At 56.3% G+C, this 14,140-nt stretch overlaps 5 protein-coding genes across 5 annotated transcripts; 2 read left to right on the forward strand and 3 right to left on the reverse strand.

Annotated features, from left to right (window-relative positions):
• Window positions 1-540: 540 nt before the first annotated feature.
• On the forward strand, window positions 541-2,482 carry BU25DRAFT_429768 (glycoside hydrolase family 16 protein; the record flags this gene model as incomplete). Its single annotated transcript, XM_033708564.1, has 3 exons — window positions 541-642; window positions 971-2,033; window positions 2,400-2,482. 3 exons carry the CDS (start codon window positions 541-543, stop codon window positions 2,480-2,482), a joined length of 1,248 nt encoding a protein of 415 aa, XP_033564354.1.
• Window positions 2,376-7,136, reverse strand: BU25DRAFT_408748 (uncharacterized protein). The gene has a single exon (XM_033705887.1). The coding sequence runs from the start codon at window positions 7,081-7,083 to the stop codon at window positions 2,800-2,802; it is 4,284 nt and encodes a 1,427-aa protein (XP_033564355.1). The 5' UTR covers window positions 7,084-7,136; the 3' UTR covers window positions 2,376-2,799.
• A 1,249-nt stretch (window positions 7,137-8,385) lies between these two features.
• BU25DRAFT_335802 (uncharacterized protein) lies at window positions 8,386-10,161 on the reverse strand (the record flags this gene model as incomplete). The annotated part of the gene is made up of 2 exons (XM_033702598.1): window positions 8,386-8,868; window positions 9,262-10,161. The coding sequence occupies 2 exons, from the start codon at window positions 10,159-10,161 to the stop codon at window positions 8,386-8,388; spliced, it is 1,383 nt and encodes a 460-aa protein (XP_033564356.1).
• Window positions 10,162-11,010: 849 nt separating this feature from the next.
• BU25DRAFT_307543 (uncharacterized protein) lies at window positions 11,011-12,081 on the forward strand (the record flags this gene model as incomplete). The annotated part of the gene is made up of 1 exon (XM_033702084.1): window positions 11,011-12,081. A coding segment is annotated over one exon (1,071 nt), but the record flags the coding sequence as incomplete, so codon positions are not given.
• Window positions 12,082-12,260: 179 nt separating this feature from the next.
• Window positions 12,261-14,117, reverse strand: BU25DRAFT_408750 (uncharacterized protein). The gene is made up of 2 exons (XM_033705888.1): window positions 13,438-14,117; window positions 12,261-13,385 (listed from the first exon to the last, which is right to left on the reverse strand). Exons 1-2 carry the CDS (start codon window positions 13,762-13,764, stop codon window positions 12,312-12,314), a joined length of 1,401 nt encoding a protein of 466 aa, XP_033564358.1. The 5' UTR covers window positions 13,765-14,117; the 3' UTR covers window positions 12,261-12,311.
• Window positions 14,118-14,140: the final 23 nt, after the last annotated feature.

Here is a 14,140-nt window from a genome sequence, read left to right on the forward strand (position 1 = left end):
TCAAAATATGTGGTTGTTCTTTTGGTGTATGGTAGGGTTAGGGTAGATGGGTGCCGCGATGGGCGTGCAATAATGACGATGAGTTGTGTTCCAATTCGGCTTCTCGAAGCCTGTGTGAGCTGTGGTGTGTGTATAGCACTTGGCGAGGAAGGAGCGTTCCTGGGTACTTATGTCAGTTTGCGAACTCCCTCCACTCGCCCTTGCCTGCTGCTTCCACCTTGCCTTCGACGTCGACTCCACACACACACACCACACACCACTTCGATACAGATGGAAGGCAATATTCAGAAGCTGGTTGGTTACATATATGAGGGTTCGAATGCGCCTCGTCCCTTGTCAAGCTTTACTAACGGTAACTAGGCCGAGTGCAATGTCCCATACATCCCTTGGCCACGCGTCCACGACCACTACCTCATGACCACACAAGCGTCTCTCAGGGAACCTCGGCAGCGTCTTCGAGCGTGAGACAGTATCACAGAGTCACCGTCTTATGCCATCAATGCATTGAGTATACGCAAGACCATTTGATGCCCGGACTCAATGTCGCCTTCACCTCACTACCTCGCCACCCATGGAGGGGTTGGGCAAGTGTACTATTGTCCACCCACAATGTCAACGAAACGCTTGAGGGAGTTCAATAGCGTGAGGGGTATTGTCCAGCCACACAATAACACCACAACGATTTGTCTGCGGCTTGGTTCTCGCACAATGTCGACTGGTAGAGATGGTATATCTCCATCTCCACTCTTTCTCCCTTGCTTTTGATTCTCCACAGCGCAGATTGCATACGTTCTACAGCACATCTAGATTGCTCGGTCAACATCAAAAGTTTCAACGCATCTTTTAACTTGACAAGCCGACCTCGATACTGCAAGCTCGTCCCAGTCGCTTCCAACGCATCGTCATGCGCACTTCAATACTGCCCAAGGGGGTGCTGGCCATCGTCTTTCCCTCCCTCACAGCAGCACAGGCTGGTACAACATACACCCTCGCCGAGGATCTGTCCTACCACAACTTCTTCTCGGCTTTCGACTTCTTCTCTGGCCCCGACCCCACGGAAGGTTTTGTTCAGTACCAGAACTACACATCAGCCATCGAGCAGGGTCTTGTCGGCTACCTCTCCGACACGCAATCCGTATTCCTCGGCGTCGATCACACTTCCAAGAACCCCAACGGCCGCGCCAGCGTCCGCCTCGAGAGCAAAAAAGGCTGGAACAAAGGCCTCCTCGTCGCAGACATCCGCCACATGCCTGCTTCAACCTGCGGGTCCTGGCCCGCATACTGGCTGCTCGGCTCCCACGTAGAAATAAACGGGAAAATCACCTGGCCCGACGCCGGCGAGATCGATATCCTGGAAGGCGTCAACGACTACGAATCCAACGCCGTGACGCTGCACACCTCTACTGGCTGCATGATCGACAACACCACGTCCCCAGCAACCGGCTCAGACAGCACACCACCACCCTTCACCGGCTTCCTCAAGACAGACGACTGCGATGTCGCGGCCCCGGACCAGAGGAAGAACGTGGGTTGCTCGATCGCTGCACCTTCAGCCATGACCCCATCGAGACCACCCAGCTTCAAACGCGGTACAGCTAGCATTGACGCCGACATCGCGTTCCCCTCCTACGGTACATCCTTCAATCTTGCCACCGGTGGCGTTTATGCTATGGAATGGACATCCGCATCGATAAGCGTATGGTTCATCCCCCGAGTCTCTCCCCAATTCAACACCCTCTTCCCGGCCCCCGCGTCTTCCACGTTCCTCAACACGACTCTCGACGTCTCAGCTCTCGGTACACCAATCGCACACTTTGCGGGCCAGTGCGATTTTGAAGAGAAATTCAAGAATCTCAAGATCGTGTTCGACACGACTTTCTGCGGGGCGTGGGCGGGCGCTGAGTGGGAAAGTGGTGGGTGTGCGAAGAAGACGGGTGTTGCGACGTGTGAAGAGTATGTGCGGGAGAATCCGGGCGTGTTTGCGGAGAGCTATTGGGAGGTTGCGGGCCTGAAGTGGTTTCAAAAGGATGAGGGTGTGAAGGTGCAGCAGAAGAAGAAGAAGAAGGTGATGCCGATGGTGAAGGGCCAGGGTTGGTTGGGTTGGTAGATATCGTAGATGCTAATACACAATGGCTCGCGCCAACGTCTTTCATACTCTTATGTGCAGGCCTGGAGGTCCCCATGCAATATGATTGTGACTTCGTCTCTTCCATAGCAACACAAGTTGACACTCGATGTCTTCACACACCAAGAGCAACTTCACGGCTTATCGTAATGGCCACAACACCATGCACTTACCAATTGACGTCACCACAGATCATCACGAAGACTACAAGTGCACAAGATTAGATGTCAGACTTTGTATAGTATCCAATGCCAGCTAGCTATAGGACCGTAAGTACAAGTCAATGGCTATCTCCCATATGTGATCCCCAAAGTTGTCCGTATATGGCCGCCAGGCCCCAGTGGTGAAGAGTCATAACTGATCGATTAGTGTTCAGCTCTGGCGGATAGCAGAAGATGCTGCTCAATAATCACTTCAGTAGAAGCCCTCCACGTCACTCAAGTAAAAGTCTTCGTCTGGACCCGATTGCTCGTTCTCATACCCATCGTCAGAGCTCCAGCCATCCTCGATGTCGCTCCGAGGCGTGTTTGGAGGGTCCCAAGGACGGCGAGGTGGCCAACACTTGCACATCAGGTAAGAGATGAAGATATAGTTCGAGTAGTACAGGCTCCTGGCGAATTCGACCGACTTGTAGTGGTAGTAGCCGGGGTTCTGCTTGTAATCATCCATGATGTTTAGAGGCGGGTAGTTGTAGTTGGAGATCGGCGAGAAAAGCTTCGAATGAGGTCTCCTCCCTTGTGCCACCAACGCTTCAGGTGGTCAATGAGTCGGTGACGGTGGTAGACGACACTTGGCATGCCCTCAGCGTCGCGGAATGTATGACGGTTTGAGGTAAAGGCTCTTGCTTCACCTGCAGTGTCTTGGATGATGGAGGTTGCGGAACGGTGAGCAGACGCAGGTGACGTGAGCTCGAGAGGGTCGTTCGAGGTGGTGAGTGACTTGTTGTTTGTGGCTCGAGTGCTGTTGTCGAGCGTTGCGTTGCGGGCAGACGAAAAGCGTTTCTTGAGGCTGAACTTGCCTTTACGTACGATTCGCGGCTCAGTATCGTCGTCAGACGTGTCAGAGGTAGAGAAGTTGTCTCGAAAGATTGCTGTAGGTGGTGTCAAAGCTGAGGTGGGGTATCGTTCACCAACGGCGTGAGGCTGGTCACCGTTACGCCCGAAAACGCTGAAGCGGTGCAGCTGGCGAGCGTGAGCACTGGAATTAGAGTCGGTGCCAAAAGGCGAGCCAACCGGGGTAGTGAAGGTGCTTGTGGTAGACGCGTCGGAGATGTTGTTGCGGAGGTGGGAGGGGCCAGGGCGTGGTGAGTGCCTGACCGCTGTTGGTGGGGGTAGCGAGATGTCAACAGAGGGGATTGTTGATGTTGCCCAAGGGTAGTTCTTGTCTGAGTTCCAGGGACGTGTGTCTGTTCTCGTCGGGGTCGACGCAAAAGACCTCAAGGACCTCGTCGTCAAGCCCGACTCGACTGAAGCTCGCAGGTCTTGGTGTCCAACTGTGAGGGCGCGGGGGCGGAGTATGGCAGGTGAGGGTGCTTCGGGCTCGGCGAAGGGAGTTTTGGGGCGCGTCGAGCTGTTGTCCTGGGTCTTCTCACTAGCGCGAGATTCATCTTGTGTACGCTCAAATTCCTCATCACCCTGGGTAACCGCAATACTGTTTTCCTTCTCTTTGCTGGTGAGCTCATCGTACAATGCATCCTCGATAACGACCATGTTCGGCGAGCCAGCGATTGGCCGCAACCGAGCAGACGAGCGTTTCTGTGCAGGGCCACCAACCTCGTGGATATCCTCCATGGCATGCTCCATGATCATCTCCTCAGCGGCGAACGGGCCCTGATCTCCGAGCTTGTAGTACTCCCTCAGCGACGGCAAGAACTTAGAAAGACGTTCCGTAAGACCGCTGACCGAAGGCACAGTGACTTGCTCGATCTCCGCCAACAGCTCGGGGGACATCGCGCGCCGCATGAGCAATAGGCTTGTCATCTCTGCACGTGCAGCTTCCTTGGGCGTGTTGAACTGATCCAGCTTGTCACAGAAACTGCGATACTTCTCGCGCATCTCTCTTGCTGACACTGGCCGCTGCGGAGTAGCTTCATGTGGCTCAGGCACCTCCATCGGCAACTGATCCAACGAACGAGAATTGCGCAGACCAAGCTCAAGCTCTTCCTCCAGCTTGTCGAACAAGTTCATGCGGCTAAAATTCATCGACGGCAATCCATGCGTCTGGCTCATGGCGCTACCCAGAGCGCTCCTGCGGTACGAGCCCATCGACGATCTCCTCGAGAACAGAACACCATCGTCGACCGAGGCGCGCACGCCACCCGGAACACCAAAAGGAAACCGGAAGTTCGAGTTCTTCAGATTGCTAGCACTTGTGTTCAGGCTCGAGTCTTCATGTGACTCCTCCTTCAGATCAGGAAGATAGTGCAGGCCTCCTGGATACCTGTACTGCGACAACCTGAGATCGGTGGTGGTATCATCACTCGAGATCGGCAGCGGAAGATGTGGCTCGCTGACGCTCGCAGCTGGATTGCTGAGATTGAGGGATTTCCGGCCATGCCAGACAAGGTGCGTAGTTGTCTGGCTGTCTCGGCGATTTTCCGCAGGCTTGGGAACACCAGCTGGCGAGGACTGTACGCGGGATCTTGAATAGCTATCCTGTGGAGAGTACACCGACGAAGGTTCAGCGACGACAGGCGATGGGCTGCTGAGCGAGTGCTGATGCACAAGAGGGGCAGCACTCGCATTGTGCGCCTGTGGCGGAGCGCAGTCTTTGAGGGGACCAGCTTCTTTGGCAGGAACCGTGATCTCTTTGAACAATGCCTTCTCCGGAGTCTTGATGGCATCTCCTAGAGATTGCTGCGACGACGTTACGCTGTTCGTGGGGCGAGGCTCCTGTAAGGTCTCCCGAGAACTGTTCCCGGTCTTCGTCAGGTCTTCATCCTTGCTAGGCCTCTTGCCCCAGCGCTTGAACAGCATCCAGGACGCAACTCCCATCGATCGCTGAGCCTCTTTAGACGTGCTTGACTCTCGGGGCGGCACCGGAGGAGGCTGATGAGTGACACTGAGAGTGGACGAGGACCTCGAGATCGACACCGAACCTTGCTTCATGTTTGGCTTGGAGCTTGCCCGAAACTTGTTTGCAAGTGGAAAGCTCGATTCACGAGGAGGGACGCGCAGCTTTCGGAGCACAGCTGGAGGCGGGCTCGAAACAGGTGCTTCAGACGTCGGCCTCGGGGTCTGCATATCCGCAGAAACGACAGGTGGCGGCTTTGCTAGTGGCATCGATATGGATCGACCAGGCGTTGCGGCGTCTTGGGCGGTCTTGAATGAATGGGCGTCCACCTCCTTGATCGAGAACTCCTTCTCGACCGCTGCATCTGGGCAGGATTTGTAGGACTTTGCATCATCGTCGTCCTCCGGCTCAGCTACGGAGGGCTCAGACTCCAACACATCTGTGGCAGACTTGAATGACTGCGCGTCGGATGACTTCTGCGCATGATTGCTCCTGCTCTGAACGACTTGATCCTTGCTGGACTTGGCATCAGGTTCCTTCTCTTCCTCTTTCGCATCGTTCTCGTCTTCATGCCTAGACTCGGTGTGCTGATAGCCGGCCAGAAGATCCGACATATCGACCTCAGTGCTGGGCGCTGTATCTGGAGGCAACGGTGGCTCCTGGTCAGGAATGGCAGGCGTATCGGAACCAACCTGAGCTCCAGTGACAATAGGAATAGAGTATCGTACGGCAAAGTCGAGTGTCGAAGAGTCAACGACGCTCGAGTCAGCCTGAGACAAGATACTGAACCGCTTGCCTAAGCCTTGATCACGCACAGCCGCCCTTGCATGCGTAGGACGAGGCGGGTCGTGCGTGTCCATATACTGCGGAAACTCATCGCTGTTGTTAGTGGTGGGATTGTCTGCAGTACCGTCGACATCTTCCGTGGTGGAAGCAGGCTCCAGTGCCTGCAAGATCAGATCCCTGGTGATGCGCCGAACGACAGGAGAGGCAGGGAGTTCCACAATGCCAGGGACAGCAGTGTTCGAGATCCGTGTGGCCCCAGAAGCCCAAGTGCCACGAGCTGGGGTCGCAGGTGGCTCGAAAGATCCACGCTCCTCCTGTATGGTCTTGATGTTGTTAACGAAGCTGGTTTGAATGGGCTTCACCTCCGGCTCCAGGATCTGCTCGCGTTCGAACTGCTCACTGTAATCGTAGTAAAGCGGACCACTGGCAACTTCCTCTCTTACGACGACTCCGGTCATAGTGTCGACGAGAACCTGAGTACCTGTTGGGCTGAGTATCACCTCCAAAGAGGATCCATCGTGCGGGGTAGGGGGCGAAGGCAAGTCTGACGAGGGAGTGTCAGAGTCGTTGCGCATGTTGGTCGAGCCACTGGAGAACGATCCTTTGGCTGATCTTTGAATCACACGAGGTCGCTCGAGAGGGACGCGAGAGTGGAACAGCGGTGGGACTGGAGGTATGTCGCCCTGAGGTCCGTTGAAGTACGTTGGAGCGTGACCGCGGCTTGGGCGATGAGGCATACCAGGCGCCCTGTCCTGATATCCAAGGCTCGTGTCGGAAGGGATCCTCAGTCTCATTTGCCCCTGGTGCTGGATCTGTCCTTGACTGCCGTGGCCATGTAAGCGTCGTGGTCGTGATCCAGTGACATCGCTCAACGCGGGTGATGCTGGACGGTAGGAGGGACGACGGAGTCGAGTGGGGTAGACGTATGGCGACTTCGGACGCTGGATGTGTTCGTGGCTGCGCAAGCTGCCCAAGGATCGATTGCTGGACAGTCTGAAGGTCGGCTGAGAAGTGTTGGTCATCGAGAACGATCGTTGACTGTCCCTGTTGTTGCGACTGCTCCGGTGGCGCGTCGGAATGAGGGGCGACGACCCAGGAAGGTTCATCACCGTGGGTGAGAGGGTATCAGCAACGTACTGCGGACCGGACGACTCTCGCATGGAAGAGCGTCTCGGTGCTGAGGAAGACGAAGGCCACTGTCGGTGGTGCCTGCTTGCCCGGCTGGAGGTGCCTGACATGGACGATGCTGTGGAGAGCCTGCTGCTCGCACCGCGGCGCTGCGGAGCTCGAGGCACGTTGCCCATGCCAGAGAGGTCTCCGGTAAGGCCGACGACGTTGCCCATCTCCGTGGAGGTACGCAGCATGGACATGACTCCAGGAGCAGATGCGAGAAGGTCCTGCTTGTCTGACCCGCCCTGTTGTCTGTAGGTGGCTCGAGACATGGCGGACAGGTTGGACGCCCTGCTGGTGCGTCCGCTGGCGTTGGGGTCTCGATCGGCGAGCATCGTGCTGCTGCCCAGGACGTGGCTACACTGACCAGGATGCTATGCTGAGCGTGGGAAGAGCTGTGAGAGTAGGGAGTGTGGATGGTGATGATGTGGGTGATAGTGGGATGATCAAACAAGCGGACGCCGGCAAAGCAGAAGCTATCCAAAAACAAACGAGTGACTGCGGCTCCGCCCTCACCAACGCTCAACCAAGACGAGAGTGATGCTGACGATAGACAAGCGGAGTGCGAGGAGAGAGAACGGACGAGGGAAGCTCGAGCAGGAAAAACGCTGCTCTGCAGGAGAGTCGTTCCTGCCTGCCTCGTGGAGGTAAGAGCTAGCCCGCAACAGCACCAGGAACGCACGCGGCAAGCCGCGACTGAGAAGGGCAATGACGACGGCGTGAGAGACAATGACAGAGCAGGAAGCATCTGACTGAAAGAACAGAGACAAGCTTCGGCGAGAGTGAGCGGCCTGGTAGCCGCTCCGGTTTTGAGTACATGCCTATTGCCTCCTACCGCAGGCTCCAAGCCTGACGTTCCTTCCCGCAACAGCGAGCTCGATGTCTCCACTGCAGCAATCAAGCTCCTCTTGAAAACAGATTGCATCGAAAGCGAGCCTTCTGCATCGGTGCACACCCTGCCGAACCGACCGTGCAGCACAAACTTTTGAGAGAGCGGCATCCCGATGCTCTCTCATTCTCATTCTACCTGCCACCACTCGCGGTCCGGCAGAGGCCAGCGCAGCGCACGCACTTGACATTATGGCATTGGCATTACAGCTGGGGAATCAAAAAGAACCATGTACAAATTATATGAACGCAGGCGCTAGATGCCGGAAAGCCCAGACACAAGAAATTGGTATATGCAAACCGAAGGAAGACCGATGAGCAAACAAAAGGGTATATGGCCGCGAGATGCCAACACAGACAACGCCCGCTGTAAATGAGACAAAGCAAATGTAAGGGTATGTGGTTCACTCCGCAATGGTATGTATGTCGTTCTTCTTCTTGGTGAAGAAACGTCTGAGCGACTGGAGACTGCCCCTTTTGAGCAGCCTCTTACTTGTCGTTTCTGAGTAAGTGCTGGTAGAAGTCGGTGGCCGATCTGGCGGTCCGGCAGACTTCACAGATCGTAGGTTGGAACTTGTTGATGTCATAGTACCTAACCGGCTAGACATCGACTGTTTGGGCGTATGCTGAGCACTGCTCGGGAATAGGCCAAATTGAGCGTTCGATGACGCTGAACGAGGTGGTGCTGTGCTAGCTGGCGACATGATCGAAGCTCCTGACAATGAAGAGTAAGCTGAGTCCTGAGCTGTCATGGGCGGACTATCCCCTTCTTTATTGGACATTCGCCGATGACCGTGCTTGTGGCTGATACGACTCGGATCTGTCTGGGGTTGTGCGGCAGCCTTACGTTGGTCTTCAATGTGCCAGGCTTCGTGGTGGTACTCAGGCTGCTTTGGTGTGGGTTGGGTTGGCACATGTACTTCAGGACGAGTAGCAGGCGCTGGAGCTGAGACGGGAGGTTCGGCTTTGGGTTGAGCATTCCCAGCCATGTAAGGGTTCACAGGCTCTGGGTGTGATTGATAATGTGGTACCCGTGAGATTGGACGCCCACGGGCTTCTGCATCAGGGGGCGCTCTGGCGTCTGTCTGTGGGGTGGCGAGGATCACCGGTACCTGTGGAGTGGGCGGTGTGGGCAGAGGTTTGTTCTGCGAGCCTTTTCTGGACGATCGACGGCCGTTATCGCGCAAGTTCGACTTGGAGGAATTTCGTGAGGATGAAGTGGTTGCGATCTGCGCAACGGTTAGCTTCCGTGCTGATGAGCTTTGCCAGGGACCACATACCAAGCTTCGCCGGCTGGCGGCACCGCAGCGCTTCTCGATTTCATTGCAATAACTGCTGACTTGCACAAGCACCGTACCAAGCCTTTCTGCTTTCGTCACCAAGCTCTGTAAGAATTGCGCCCAGCCACCTGTGTTTCCGCACATGGCCGAGTATATGCGCCCGACATCCTCATTGTGATATGCCCATTCATCGCCAATGTCGCGGAGATAGAGTTCGAGTTCGTGATTTGCGTCTCGGTAGGTGCTTATGTCGATCAGGTAGTCGTTGAGCAGTTGCGACATGCGATTGGTGGTTCGTTCAATGGTGATATTTCCATCCAGCAGCGAGGAGCGGTATGCGCGGTCGTCGAGAAGGCGGTCGAATTCGTTGACATGTTCCATGGGCACTCTCAAGCATTTGTGTCGGAAGAGCATATCCTTTAAGCTCTGCTCCACATCTTCATTCGCGCGCTGCAGGAAACTATCGAGTTCGTTGACGTGTTTAAGGAGGATATCAGCGACGTCGGCGGTCGACTTCTCGAGGCGTTGGTGCAGCAGGTGGACGCCGAAGACGATCTGGGTGATTGTCTTCAGCAAGGGGTGGAATCTGCCCTTGGGGTGGTGACGCCAATGGCAGCTGTATGTGTAGTTGTAGGAGAGCTCCTCGGCATCAGCCTCTCTGCACAGCAATTGCTGGCGAGTCTTGACGCCCCTGCCGGGAGTCTTGAAGGGCACGAAGCCAGTCTCGCCCGTTGCGTCGAGCATCGACTCCTCGAAGGCGGCCTGCATCGACGGCAGAGGGTGGATGGGGAAGGTCGCGGTCATGATGGGCTTGTCACGCGCCTCCTGCCACTCAAAGGGATCACGGTGGTGTTCAAGGCTGCGGCGCCCGCGCTGGGAGGCTCTGCGCAGAGGGACCATGGCGATGCAGCGCCCGAATTGCCCGATCCGTCAGCGGTCGTGCTGTTCTCACGGATCCCGAGGAGGTTGTCGCCCGCTATATCACGCAGGCAGTCCCGAGCCCAGACTGGCAACTCGCGAGTTCAGGGCTAAGGGCTGCGCATAAGCACAAGACACGTCCAGGTGTATTCCAGTTATGCCAGGCGGGAAGGTGGGAGGAGCCGGGGTGCGGCAGTCTGCAGCCCACCGGCTGTTCTAGCAGTCTTCAGCGGCCGGTGAGGTGTGCCGCATGCTGCTGCTGAAGTTTGGAGTTGCAAAAGGGGCCACACGCTGCACAGGGGAAACGCTGCGAGAGTGCGACAAGGACGAGTGTGGGACGTGGAGGGCACAGTCGGGGCAGAGGCTTTCCAGTCAGTCGTCTGCAGTCATCAGCTCACCAGCTGGCAGATCGCCCACAGGATGCTGGCGTTTCTGCTCGCCAGGAGAGCTGCGCGAGCATCCGAGCGCTGCAGCAGAAGTGCCCTAGTGCCCGGCATGGTTCAGGGCGCGGTGGGGAAGCACTGGGTCGTTCCTCCACCAGAGGAAACTTGCCAAACAGAAGCGCAGCTGAACCGAGCTAGAGACGCAAGGTTTCAACGCTGCAAATCTTCCAGCCGGCGCGTGCCTGTTCGCCAGCGCGTCTCTTGCTTCTTCCTGTAAGGTTCATGTGTTCAGGGTAAGCGCAGCCAGCACGCTGTGACCCCTCCCCTGTACGACGTCTGGCCTGCAGCAGGCATCGTCATGCAGACCTCAGCACCTGAGCGCGAAGAAACTCCCCCCTTCGCCACGCCTGATGCTTCCATGGACGAGCAACAAGCCGTGTCGCCTGCGTCGCCTGCGTCAGCCGAGGCCAGTTCCGGGACGATTGACCCGCTAGCTGCAAAGGCTGCGAAGAGAATAGCCGATGTCATCAACGACTTCAAGCGCGAGCTCCAGGAGCGCGACGGCACCTGGGCGCACGCTTCAGGGTCACTGGAATTGGCCCTGAAGACCGGCGACTCCTCTAAGACCTGTAAATTGACTATCAAGCCTATCGAAGATGGAGACGAGTACCCTGTCACCGTGCAAGCAGCCCTCAAGAAGCCAGAAGTGATCACAGTTGACGACGACACATTGCCAAACACACAGCCAACCTTCAAGCCCACGCGACGCGCCTCAGATGCCAAACTCGAAAAGGAAATTGTCTCACGCAAGAAGCACAGGCTCGATGATGGCGAGGATGAGGCGAACAAGCGTGCGCGCACCGGCGAAGACGAGGACGACGAACACATCATGCCCCTCATTACTAAAGAACATTTCGACGATCTCCTGGCCAAACTTCGGGGGGACATCCAGGAAGACACCACTGAAACTGTCAACCACGTTCAACGTCTGCTACGATGCTTCAAGGAAGAATGGCATGACCAGAACAAACGGGACTTCGAACAACCGCAGGCACAACAGTCAGCGGGACCCTTCCGCAACTCGATATCCGCGGCAGCAGGAGCTGCCCCAGGCGGTTCATTCCCGTCGCCTGACGTCGACGGCGACGATGCCAACGCTTCGATAGCCGAAGTCGTTCGCCGTGAAGCAGGGCTCATATCACGGCAGATCAAATGGGTGGAGGACTGCAGACGGATGGCCAACGACGCCCACGTCAAGCGAGAGGACACATGGCGAACGTCCTCCGCGGGTTTCCACGACCAGCAGCGACAAGACCGTGAGAACTTCCAAAAGCGAATGGTCCACGAATCGGCAATGCACTCTCAGACGCTGAACCAGATCCTGAACGAGGTCAAGGCAATTGGATTGTATGCACAGAACATGAAGTGGGAGACGCCGAGTTACCTGAACCATATGTCGAATGTGTCGCCTCCGATTCCTACACCGCCTGCTTTCCCTTCGCAGCCCGCACCACCAGCGTTTCCTACCCAGCCTACACAACCAACGCGCGCTCCGTCGTCCGGGACAAAGCAGCCAGCCCAGCGACAGCACTTTACTTGGAAGACTGGGCACGGTCCCGGCACACAGAATGGATGAGTCGTCACAGAGCACGTCCTCGGTCAAGCACATCACGCAGACTCGAAGGATGATTAGAGCAAATGAACCAGTAAGGATTAGCACTATACACAAAGCTATCTCAGGAAACAGCTCTACCAGCCCCTCCATCTTGGCCACACATCGACAACCTCATGTCCTCCCTGCTCCGAGTCCACGATTAGGTACCACCCCAACCCGGCACCAGCAACACAAGCATGATTTGGCCAGACCTCCACCTTATCCCCAATCGCCAGCTCATTGCACTTGCTCCTGTCCCCCTTCCAAGTCAAGATCCCATGCTCCTGACTGATCCTCCCAACAATCCATCCTGTCTTCTCCCCGCGCTCATCATACACCGAAGTTGTTTTCGAGTTACCAAGCGTCCCCGTAACAATGCCCCACCCAGGATAGCTCTTACACGGCTCCCTCCCCATCACCAAGCTACCCGCCGAAACCAAGGCCTCAGGCTTCTCGCGCTCGGTGTAAACGGAAGTGATTTCGACAAGCATACGAATCGCAATACTATCCTTATTCAACGGCTGGAATCCTTCTCTCGCTTCACCCTCCGCTGGCCGGGCATGAGTAGCAACCTGTTGGCAGTCCAGCAACGGATACACACCAGCGTGCAACTCAACAACATACTGCTCTTTCAGTCTCGCCAGGACAACATGGAATTCATCCACCCTCGGCGAGTTCCCCGACAGCATGTTCTGCGCCGCCGTCGCCGTCGGCGTCGCTCCTATTGACAGCACAAGTCCCTTGCGCTTCTCCTCCGGGACCGCTTGAGCGGCGACTTCTAGACCGAGGAGCTCGTCGATCAGCCCCGATGCCGCGTCGTCCTCGGAGTTCCCGGCATACGAGTGCCCGAAGTGGCTGTAGAAACCCTTGAGCAGCACCGCGCCCTGGCCTCCTTTACTCGCATCTTTCGCCAGGATGGCATCAACCAGGGGCTTGAACTGGGGTGAGGAGGTCACGATGCCGGCGCGCTGGTAGCCGGTATCTATCTTCACGAACACGCCGATTTTCTTCTCAGGTGCGAAGGCTGGGTGGAAGGTTAGAGTGTCGTGGAACCGGGTGAATGCATCTTCGTTATCGATTATGACGTTGATTGACGAGGGTGCGAGGCTGCTGGCGAGAGTGATGAGGCGCGGTATAGCGCCCTGAGGCACTGGGACGCCGTAGAGAATCTACAGCACACGTTAGCAAATACAAATACAATATATGGATGAGGCGGCGTACGCTGGCTTCTCTGCCCCTCTCCTGTTCCGCCCTCACATACTCCACCAGATTCTCCGCCTCCGCGATGGTGCTGACGATGAATTGTGCTGGCGAGCCTTCCCGCCCATCCCCGACCATCATCTTTGACAGCTCCAGTGTCTTGTGGCTTTTAACATGTGCCCTGAACCCAACACCTAATCTCTCGCAAACTTGCAACATGGCGGTGCAATTCTTCTTGATGAGGCTGCGGTCCAGGATGACTGACGGCGTGGGCAGATCGGTGAGTTTTCTGCCAATGAATTGGTCTTGCAGGGAAGGGGTGGAGGAGAGGGGGTAGTTCGCTGCCATGGTGGGTGGTGGTGTTTGGTTTGGTTTTGGGTGCTGGATGATGGACGTTGCGTATTGAATAGCCAACTTATATACACCCTCTGTGTCCGCCTCTTGCAGTGCTGTTTCCCTACGGAAAAGTGCTCGGCCGTGCAATCCTCATCCACCTTCCACTATCATCGAAGGCTCGATAACCTAAAGACCTTCGAGCCACAATAAGCCGCGGACGAGCAATCTTGATCCTCCAGCTGCCAATTGAATCACTCTTGAGAGATGCCTGGGGGTAATAGTCTTAAAACCTGTAGCTGACAGGGCGTGTGCTTCACCGAGTTGAGCGACGGGTTGGGTTCGGGTTGAGGATGGGCTTATTGGCTATCAATCTTCTGGGGGTAACGGT

This window comes from Macroventuria anomochaeta (assembly GCF_010093625.1).
Source record: "Macroventuria anomochaeta strain CBS 525.71 unplaced genomic scaffold BU25scaffold_8, whole genome shotgun sequence".
Classification (NCBI taxonomy): Eukaryota; Fungi; Ascomycota; class Dothideomycetes; order Pleosporales; family Didymellaceae; genus Macroventuria; species Macroventuria anomochaeta.